Source organism: Erpetoichthys calabaricus, chromosome 5, assembly GCF_900747795.2.
Source record: "Erpetoichthys calabaricus chromosome 5, fErpCal1.3, whole genome shotgun sequence".
NCBI lineage: Eukaryota > Metazoa > Chordata > Cladistia > Polypteriformes > Polypteridae > Erpetoichthys > Erpetoichthys calabaricus.
The window spans coordinates 26913098-26924616 of record NC_041398.2 but is presented as its reverse complement, the minus strand read 5'-3'; the positions used below and the strand labels follow the sequence as shown (position 1 = coordinate 26924616).

General features: G+C 43.1%; 1 protein-coding gene across 1 annotated transcript in view; it reads left to right on the top strand.

Moving 5' to 3' along the window:
• Positions 1–454: 454 nt before the first annotated feature.
• The window catches only part of LOC114652454 (uncharacterized), a 49376-nt gene continuing 38311 nt past the window's right edge, over positions 455–11519 (top strand). The window contains exon 1 of the mRNA XM_051928512.1: positions 455–2881. Coding sequence (XP_051784472.1) covers positions 455–2881 — 2427 coding nt within the window. The remainder of the gene's footprint in view (positions 2882–11519) is intronic.

Below are 11519 nucleotides of genomic sequence, written 5' to 3'. Positions count from 1 at the left end.
CAGAACATCCCCATATATATTAACCATTCTTTTAAGAAATTACATTAAATCATAACTTAATTTATTTGGTGTCTCGATGCATGCTCAATAATCCAGGTAAGGAAATCCTAGAAATTTGATTCTGTTCATCTGGACAAAGTTTTTAAGTGGGAGATTCTGTTCATCTGGACAAAATTTTTAAGTGGGAGAAATATTTCGAGACTTATCCAAGTCTCTTCCTCAGTCTCAATTGACTGCAGGTTTCCCCAACCTTATAAACAGTACCTTTGCTTAATCACAGAGACTAGCACCATTGACAAAGGGCCAGTTGATCAGTGATATGCAAATTGTCCACTGATTAGTAGACGTGTGAACCATTCATAGAGGGTTGAGGAATGGCTGCAATCACAGCATTGTAAGATGAACAGATGAACAGAATCAAATTTCTAGGATTTCCTTACCTGGATTATTGAGCATGCATCGAGACATCGAGAGCCACTTTGGCAAGGACGGCCTAAAGCTTGTACGTGAGTATGAGCAAACAGCACGCAAGATGGCAGACTACAGGAACCATCTGAGATTCAGACTCAGATGTAGACAGAGCGGGATCACTCCTAAAAGTCTACAGATGAAATCGTCAGTAAAAGGCCTGCGAGCTAACAAAATCCTCCAGAAGGCACAGAGTCAGCTGCTAAATGAACGGGTGAGACAAACTAACTTCACTATTGATGTTTTAAAATCCAAAGAGGAGCAGATCCACCAAAGACTTTCTTCACTTCTAGATGAGAAAACACTTCAGCAGGTGCTTGAGTTTACCGAGAAGGCTCGTCTAGCACAGCATGAAAAGTCTAAAACCAGGAAAAAGAGGAAGTTTGATCTACTTGCTGTGCGCCACAAACACCAGCACGCTATGGGGAGTGTCCTCCACAACCAGCAGAGAGAAGGATGCCAGACAGAAACTAAAGATGTGGACAAATGGGTGAAGAACTTGTCTGACAAACAACTCACCCAAGCAGAGAAAAACGTCCTTTCTAAAGGGTTAAATTTTGCGGTCACACCGAAACAAATCCCACTAGTGGAACTGATTACAGCCACAGAATCTGCTATCAGAAACAACAACATTGCTGATTTGGAAGCAGAACAACTGCGGATAAAAGTTTCATCATGTCTCAGCAACGCAAAACCCCCTGCATCCAATATCAGCATTGAGGAGAGGAAGGCCCTCACGGCACTCAGCAAGGACAACAACATCATCATCCTTCCAGCGGACAAGGGGAGATGCACAGTTGTGCTTAACCAGACAGACTACCATGAGAAAATTTTATCTCTGCTCAGTGACAAAAATACTTATGAGCCCTTAAAACGAGATCCAGGTAGTGGTTACAAGAAAAAGGTGATAGATTGTCTTAAGCAGTTAGTTCAGGACAATGCTATTGACTGGACCACATACCACAGATTATACCCAGAGGAATCTACACCAAATCTGTATGGTCTACCAAAAATACACAAACAGAGTGCTCCTTTAAGACCCATTGTCTGCATGATCAATTCAGTCACGTATAACATCTCAAAGTTCCTGGCCGCTGTTCTTAACCCGGTGGTAGGCAGCTCAAAACACCACATTCAGAACACTTTGGATTTCGTGGAGAAAGTGAGAGAGGTCATTATGGAGGCAGAAGAAACCTTGGTCTCATTTGATGTTACATCTCTATTCACTTGTGTCCCAGTGACTGAAGCAGTGGAGGTAGTACGTAAGAGATTACAGAATGACCCCACTCTCAGTAAAAGAACCTCTCTCAACGCAGACCAAGTGTGCCTGCTTTTGGAACTGTGTCTTCAATCAACATATTTCATATACAAAAGCCAGTACTACAGGCAGAAGCACGGGTGTGCCATGGGTTCCCCTGTTTCACCTATAGTAGCCAATCTATATATGGAAGAAGTGGAAAAGAGGGCTCTATCATCCTATCCTGGAACACCACCGAGCCATTGGTTCAGATATGTGGATGACACCTGGGTGAAAATCAGATCTCAGGAGGTACCACAGTTCACAGACCACATCAACGAGGTGGACAAACACATCAAGTTCACCAGAGAGGATATGAAAAATAACAAGCTAGCCTTCTTAGACCGTGAAATTTCCATCGTCAACGGGGGACATTTGAAAGTGGATGTGTACCGTAAACCCACACATACGGACCAGTATCTAAGGTTTGACTCTCACCATCCACTAGAGCACAAACTAGGTGTCATTAGGACTCTACAACACAGAGCTAACACCATTCCCACAGACTCAGAGGCCAGGGAAGCAGAAGAACACCACGTCAAAAAGGCCCTGAGTAAATGTGGATATCCCAGCTGGTCCTTTGTCAAAGCAGGGAGGACACCTAAAGAACGCTCCAAGCGATTCATGAGAGAGGAAGGACATCCACTGCCTAAGCGAAAACCCTTAGTGATCCCGTATGTGTCAGAAGTATTGGAACAGCTGAGGCACATTTTCTCGAAACACCAGGTCTCAGTGGCTTTCAAACCCCAAAACACGCTACGCCAAAGATTGGTCCATCCCAAGGATCGTGTCCCACGGCACAAACAAAGTAACATAGTTTACGCAGTTAAGTGCCAGAAGGAGTGCCGTGAATTGTACATCGGGGAAACCAAGCAACCACTGGCTAAGCGCATGTCACAATACAGAAGAGCTTCCTCGTCAGGCCAGGACTCCGCAGTCTATTTAAATCTACAGGATAGTGGTCACTCCTTTAAAGATGAAGAGGTGCACATCCTGGACAGGGAGGAGCACTGGTTTGAGAGAGGAATCAAGGAGGCCATTTACGTGAAAAAGGAACGACCATCTCTGAATAGAGGAGGGGGCCTAAGGGTACATCTGTCGCCATCTTACAATGCTGTGATTGCAGCCATTCCTCAACCCTCTATGAATGGTTCACACGTCTACTAATCAGTGGACAATTTGCATATCACTGATCAACTGGCCCTTTGTCAATGGTGCTAGTCTCTGTGATTAAGCAAAGGTACTGTTTATAAGGTTGGGGAAACCTGCAGTCAATTGAGACTGAGGAAGAGACTTGGATAAGTCTCGAAATATTTCTCCCACTTAAAAACTTTGTCCAGATGAACAGAATCTCCCACTTAAAAACTTTGTCCAGATGAACAGAATCAAATTTCTAGGATTAATTTATTTGGAATTCAAAAAATCTGCGCATCCAAAAGGTGACCCTGCAACGACCTAAATCAGAAGGTCGCATGGCTGTACCTAACTTTCAGTTTTATTACTGGGCGGCAAACATACAAACTATAAAAACCTGGACATTGACACAAATAGATGACCACACACTAGTGTGGTCCGCAATAGAAATTAAATCCTGTAGTACTTCTTTATGATCCTTGCTTTGTACACCAGTAAATACAAGGTATTGTCAATATACTAACAATAAACTAACAATATACTAATATTTTATCTGTGGCACCTCGAATTTACAGTTTTTAATGTTTAGAGATTTTTATATAAATAATATCTTTGCATCTTATGAACAATTAACACTCCAAATTTAGTCTCCCATTAACACAATTTTTCCACTGTCTCCAAATTAAAAACTTTGCTAAGCCCAATTTTCTTCACCTCCCACCTATTTATATTCCAGAAGAGATATTGATTGGTGTTGAGGACTCAGACAGCATCTCTATAATATATAACAACATTTTAAAGTCCCTTACTTTTAAAGCTCCCAGAGTACAGTGCTCAACATTTCAGAAACAGAGTGGAAGGTAGTCACACACAGAATTCACTCTCACTCCATATGTTCAAAGCATTTAATTATTCAACTTAAAATCTTTTATCGAGCACAATTTTTATCGCTTTAAATTGTCCAAAATGTTTCCAGGGCAAGATCCAACCTGCGAACATTGCATTCGAGCTCCAGCTTCATTGGGCTGTATGTTTTGGGCATGCACCAAATCAACATCATTCTAAACAAAAATTTTTAAGACAACCTTGGTGTCCCAATCCCTCCTAATCCACTAACAGCTGTGTTTGGTCGACTCCCAGATGGGCTTAAAGTGGAGAAGGACAAACAAACTGTAATTACCTTTTTCTTCACTATTAGCACGTAGACTTGTCTTGCTCAACTGGAAGAATCCTAGCCCACCTCTGTTAAGTCAGTGGGTAACTGATGTTATATATTACTTGAAATTGGAAAAAATGAAATTCTCACTTAGAGGATCAGTACAAAACTTTTAAAATATGGCAGGACCTAATCAATAACATTTTAGAATAAGTCTTTATACTGGGGGGAAAAGACTCCTTTCTCTCTTTGCTACTCTCAACAGTTTTACTTGGGCTGTAGGCCTCTCTTTGTCATGGGTTGGTGACGATTTGAATTTAGTTTTGTTAAGTTTGACTTGATTGTATATGGTTTTAATAAATTCAGTAAAAGATAAAAACTAACAAACTATCTAATAATGGTAATAAAATATATTTAAAATGTAATGAAGTATATATTTTCAAAAACATTCAAAAATATTTAGTTGGCCTGTTTTAATATATAAAGGTTAATTTCCAATAATTTTGCATAAATGACAAAAGTTACAAAATGAAAGTAAAAAACTAAAGCTCCACATGCTATATAAAAACTATAAAAATGAGGCAGCAAATCTCCAGCTTAATAAACAAAACTGTGGTCAAATGCCAAAGTAGGCTTAGAATACAACTAGCTTGCTAGTTGCTACAGAAAATAAATCACTAAGGTGGTCCCAATGTCAAAAAAACATTTAGCCCCCATTGGTAGTTCCCAACAATATACTTTAACAAACATATTTTCAACCATATGGTATATGAGATATGCGATATACTGTGTGTCTCTGAACCTATCTATCTATCTGGCAAATGTAAACCCCATTCTTCTGTGTGAATTCACTTTATTTTCAACTCCCAATATCTCACTAGAAGTTATTTAGGTTGGTACCTGTGTGCAGGCTTGAAAGGAATGTGAACATTTTCATTTTTTGGGGGGTGCACTTTATTAATCCCTGGGGAGAAAATTCAATTTTTTTGTTGTGTTGATATCAATAGTGAATGAAATTTTACAATAATAGAAATAATTTTGGTCTCGTACGATATAGAATCTTTTTATTATAAGTAATTTAACCCTTGTAAGGAAGTTGTGTGTATGCTTCCACTTGAGCTTTTTATTTAATTCTCTAGGTATCTTTGCACACATTTTATTCTCTACTATTCTTAACTTTAAATTCTGATCTTATACATTGTTTCAAGTTTTAAGAAACATTTTTGTGGTGGCTCTGAGGCTAGGGATCTGTACTGGCAATCGGAAGGTTGCCAGTTCGAATCCCGTAAATGCCAAAAGGGACTCTGCTCTGTTGGGCCCTTAAGCAAGGCCCTTAACCTGCAATTGCTAAGCGCTTTGAGTAGTGAGAAAAGCGCTATATAAATGCAAATAATTATTATTATTAAAAAAAAAAAAATTATTATTATTATTTTTGTGCTGCAGGCTTGATGTGCTTTAATATGCATTTTAAGCAAAAAGTTTTATTTTTGTTTCTGGAAGTGAGTAAATATGCTGTAAGGCTAAAATTTTAAATTTGGGTATGTTTGGAATATTAGATCAAATGTTCTTTAGAAAGCAAATGCAACCATATAAGTAGAAAGTTATATAGTTTCATGTATCATCTCAAAATACAAAATAAAAAACAAAAATGTTAAACTACTGAAAAACTCTTTCAACTGCGGTGGGTTGGCACCCTGCCCAGGATTGTTTCCTGCCTTGTGCCCTGTGTTGGCTGGGATTGGCTCCAGCAGACCCCCCGTGACCCTGTGTTTGGATTCAGCGGGTTGGAAACTGGATGGATGGATGAAAACTCTTTCAATATAATTTGGAAATATTGACCTAGTCTCATCATACTTTGTCAGTTATCAGCTAATTTTGTACAACAGACTGGATATGCTGTCTGCCTAAATGTGTATAAATTCTAATGCTTTGATATAACAAATCACAGAATCACTTAAATAAAAAGACGGGAAAATATGACTTACTAGTCAAGAGAAGAGAATTCTTTGGAAAAGAATATTTAGAAATGTTAACTTTGAATAAAACGTACACACCAATCACTGGACTGTTAACAAAACTCTGCAGACAAGGACCTCACTTTTTACTTGTACTGCACCAGCGCTCAGTTTAGAAAGTGTTCTGTCATAACTGAATTTGGTCCAGGATACAGAATGTGTATATACAGTAAGATACATACTGAATATGAACAGTTTCAAAAAGCTCTCTTACCTACGTTTTAAAAGGATTTCTTCTTTTTCACTGAATTTTAATTTTTTCAATTGGATTTTGTCTTGTTTTTTCTTTGTATTTTTGCGACAGACTCCACTCTCTGCATGAAGTAAAGAAACAGTAACATTTAGATGATCTGTATAGAAAGATAGACAGAAAGAACTGAAAGGCACTATACGATAGATAGATAGATAGATAGATAGATAGATAGATAGATAGATAGATAGATAGATAGATAGATAGATAGATAGATAGATAGATAGATAGATAGATAGATAGATCTTTACAGTCCCAACAGAGAAATTAAGCATATACTTGACATACACAAAAAGACAGTAAAGAGTTATAGAGGTGTCCTGGCACACAGAGCTGCCTTTCCTGTTCTTCTCACGGTTTCCTTTTCAGGCTGGTTTATTTCTAAATATTGTTCTTTCATATTGGATTCAGACAAATTCTTGCCAGCTGAAGAAAAGATTGCCCAAGTGACTATTTTTAAACATCTGGGTGGAAATCAAGCTCTTTAGGTCACTGAGTCAAAAGATTTGTTGGTTTATCACACACTTCTTCATTTTATGTTCTCTTTCAATTTATAAATGTACCTGCTACACACTTTCCAGTGCGGATGATGAAACAATTAGTGAAAAATAATTGTTATCTGCACAAAAAGAGAAGAGGAAAAGAGCAGCCTACCTTGAGAAATGCCAAGTGCCAAACTGGTGAGAGGGCACCGTTCTTTTTGTAGGGTGTGTGTCAGGACATGAAGCAGACAGACAATGTAACCTTATTAGAAAGTCCCCAGTGCTTAATCATGATGTCACTTTTACCACAAACAGAAGAGAAAACAACTGTTGCAAGACTTTGCATATTTTGACATTTTAATCCCTTAGACACGGCGACTGACAAAACCACATTATTCCACACAGATATACATCTTGTTGATACATCGCTTAAAGGCATCTTTTTATGAGATCACCGCCTTGTCCACAGAAAATACATAGTTATGGCAATTCTTAATTCTGCTTAATCTAAGTATGTTTACATCAGCACTTAATGCAAAACAGAAAATCCCCCTGAAGATGGTGCCCACTTCACCTGCACTGTACTGAGGCCAGCCTATACTGCATGTCTTTGGGAATGAGGGAGTAAAAATCTGATCACCTGGAAGAAAACTTCTCACACACACATGGAGTACATGCAAACTCCACAAAGATAGCGTTGGGTTTGGGATTAGAACCCCAGGCACTTACCACTGTGGTGTTTTGCCGCCCACACAGAACACGGTGAATAATAAATGAATGTGTATAGTGTCTGTCAACATTTGGACCATCTTTTTAAATAAGCTTATGCATGGCAAGTACACTGGTAAGGGACTTGCATGAATACTGCCCAGTGCCATTCTCAGGGTCTACAAAAGTAAATGTTCAGTAAATGTTCAAGTGTAGAAATGGCCTGCCTGCCTCCTTTCACCAGTTGTGTTAAAACAGGATAATGTGCCCACTGTGGAAAGAGGCTCCCATGACCATTGTAAGATGTACCTCAGCATGTGGTTGCAATCCATCATTGAAAGATCTCCTAAAAGATCCATTTTAAACATATACATGTGTTTTGTGTGTGCGGAGAACACTTTATGTGCATTTAAGCATCACTTGCTGCAAAGTATGAATGACGCATTGACAGCGGCTGTGTGTGCTCGCTGTTACTTGCAATTAAGATGATACAATGGGAGTAAATGTGAGGCCTGAAACAACTGCTAACCACATTCACGACAAAAGGAAACTGCAGGCAAATATTAAGAATCAGAACACTTCTGTGCTAATATTAGAAGTTTTTTTTCCCCTTTGATGCATGTTCTCTGTTTGGAGGACTTAATTACTTCAAAAGGCAAATTTTCAAGCTTATGTTTTTTAGGGCGTGATTGGGAGGAATGGCCCCCCCGATCTGAACCTGAGCGGTGTTTTGTTATTGGACTTCTGTGCTCGTCACAGATTGTCCATAACAAACACCATGTTCAAGCATAGGGGTGTTCATATGTGCACTTGGCACCAGGACACCCTAGGCCTCAGTTCGATGATCGACTTTGTGGTCGTGTCGTCGGACTTGCGGCCACATGTCTTGGACACTCAGGTGAAGACAGGGGCGGAGCTGTCAACTGATCACCACCTGGTGGTGAGTTGGCTTCGATGGTGGGGGAGGATGCCGGTCAGGCCTGGTAGGCCCAAATGTGTTGTGAGGTCTGCTGGGAACGTCTGGCAGAGCCCCCTGTCAGAAGTAGCTTCAACTCCCACCTCCGGCAGAATTTTGACCATGTCCAGACGGAGGTGGGGGACATTGAGTCCGAATGTGCCATGTTCCGTGCCTCTATTGTTGAGGTGGCTGACCAGAGCTGTGGCCGTAAGGTGGTCAGTGCCTGTCGTGGCGGCAATCCCCGAACCTGTTGGTGGACACCGGCGGTGAGGGATGCCATCAAGCTGAAGAAGGAGTCCTACCGGTCCCTTTCGTCCTGTGGGACTCTGGAGGCAGCTAATAGGTACCGGCAGGCCAAGTGGGATGCAGCTTCGGTGGTTGCTGAGGCAAAAACTCAGGCATGGGAGGAGTTTGGGGAGGCCATGGAGAACGACTTTCGGACGGCTTCGAGGAGATTCTGGTCCACCGTCCGGCGTCTCAGGAGGGGGAAGCAGTGCAGTGTCAACACTGTATATGGTGGGGATGGTGCGCTGCTGACCTCGACTCGGGATGTTGTGGGTCGGTGGGGGGAGTACTTCGAAGACCTCCTCAATCCCAATAACATGCCTTCCAATGAGGAAGCAGAGCCTGGGGACTCGGAGGTGGGCTCCCCCATCTCTGGGACTGAGGTCACCGAGGTGGTCAAAAAACTCCTTGGTGGCAGGGCCCCGGGGGTGGATGAGATACGCCCGGAGTTCCTAAAGGCTCTGGATGTTGTAGGGCTATCTTGGTTGACACGTCTCTACAACATCGCATGGACATCAGGGACAGTGCCTCTGGATTGGCAGACCGGGGTGGTGGTCCCCCTCTTTAAGAAGGGGGACCGGAGGGTGTGTTCCAACTACAGAGGGATCACACTCCTCAGCCTCCCTGGAAAAGTCTATTTGGGGGTTCTGGAGAGGAGGGTCCGTCGGATAGTCGAACCTCGGATTCAGGAGGAACAGTGTGGTTTTCGTCCTGGTCGCAGAACAGTGGACCAGCTCTACACCCTTAGCAGGGTCCTGGAGGGTGCATGGGAGTTCGCCCAACCAGTCTACATTTGTTTTGTGGACTTGGAAAAGGCGTTCGACCGTGTCCCTCGGGGAATCTTGTGGGGGGTGCTCCGGGAGTATGGAGTACCGGACCCCCTGATAAGGGCGGTTCGGTCCCTGTAAAACCAGTGTCAGAGCTTGGTCCGCATTGCCGGCAGTAAGTCAAACCCGTTTCCAGTGAGAGTTGGACTCCGCCAGGGCTGCCCATTGTCACCGATTCTGTTCATAACTTTTATGGACAGAATTTCTAGGCGCAGCCAGGGTGTTGAGGGTGTCCGGTTTGGTGGACTCAGGATTGGGTCACTGCTTTTTGCAGATGATGTTGTCCTGTTTGCTTCATCAGGCCGTGATCTTCAGCTCTCTCTGGATCGGTTCGCAGCTGAGTGTGAAGCGGCTGGGATGGGAATCAGCACCTCCAAATCCGAGACCATGGTCCTCAGCCGGAAAAGGGTGGAGTGCCTTCTCAGGGTTGGGAGCGAGATCCTGCCTCAAGTGGAGGAGTTCAAGTATCTTGGGGTCTTGTTCACGAGTGAGGGAAGAATGGAGCATGAGATCGACAGGCGGATCGGTGCGGCGTCCGCAGTAAGGCGGGCTCTGCATCGGCCTGTCGTGGTGAAAAAGGAGCTGAGCCATAAGGCAAAGCTCTCAATTTACCGGTCGATCTATGTTCCTACCCTCACCTATGGTCATGAGCTATGGGTAGTGACCGAAAGAACAAGATCACGAATACAAGCGGCTGAAATGAGTTTCCTCCACAGGGTGTCTGGGATCTCCCTTAAAGATAGGGTGAGAAGCTCAGTCATCCGGGAGGGGCTCAGAGTAGAGCCGCTGCTCCTCCGCATTGAGAGGAGTCAGATGAGGTGGCTCGGGCATCTGATCAGGATGCCTCCTGGACGCCTCCCTGGTGAGGTGTTCCGGGCACGTCCAACCAGGAGGAGGCCCCGGGGAAGACCCAGGACACGCTGGAGGGATTGTGTCTCCCGGCTGGCCTGGGAACGCCTCGGGATTCTCCCGGAAGAGCTAGAAGAAGTGGCCGGGGAGAGGGAAGTCTGGGCATCTCTGCTCAAGCTGCTGCCCCCGCGACCCGACCTCGGATAAGCGGAAGAGGATGGATGGATGGATGTTTCATGTGTGTATTTTCATTTAATATTCTTTTAGCATTGTTTACAAAAGATTCCAATTTTTTTTTGTTTATTCTTCAGTGTGCCAATCTTCCATTTTAGAAATTCAGTGGGTGGTAAATGGGTCACGAGGAAAACTACATTGCTGCTAGGGACCAACTCCCAGAAAGCACCAGGATTCGCCGCATAAAGATTAACTTGCATATTCCAGTACATCCACCTTCTTTTTCTTCTTTCGGTTGCTCCCGTTAAGGGTTGCCACAGCAGATCATCTTCTTCCATATCTTTCCATCCTCAGCATCTTGCTCTGTTACACATGCATGTCGTGTCTCACCACATCCATAAACCTTCTCTTAGGCCTTCCTGTTTTGCTTTTGCCTGGCAGCTCTATCCTTAGCACCCTTCTCCCAATATACCCAGCATATCTCCTCTGCACATGTCCAAACCAACACAATCTCGTCTCTCTGACTTTGTCTCCCAACCGTCCAACTTGAGCTGATCCTCTAATGTACTCATTTGTAATCCTCCATCCCCGTCACACCCAATGCAAATCTTAGCATCTTCCACCTCCAGCTCTGTCTGTTGCTTTCTGGTCAGTGCTACCGTCTCCAACTCATATAACATAGCTGGTCTCACTACCGTCCTGTAGACCTTCCCTTTCACTCTTGCTCATACCCGTCTGTCACAAATTACTCCTGACACTCTTCTCCACCCATTCCACCCTACCTGCACTCTCTTCTTCACCTCTCTTCCACAATCCCCATTACTCTGTACTGTTGATCCCAAGTATTTAAACTCATCCACCTTCGCCAACTCTATTCCCTGAATCCTCCTCATTCCACTGTCCTCCCTCTCATTTA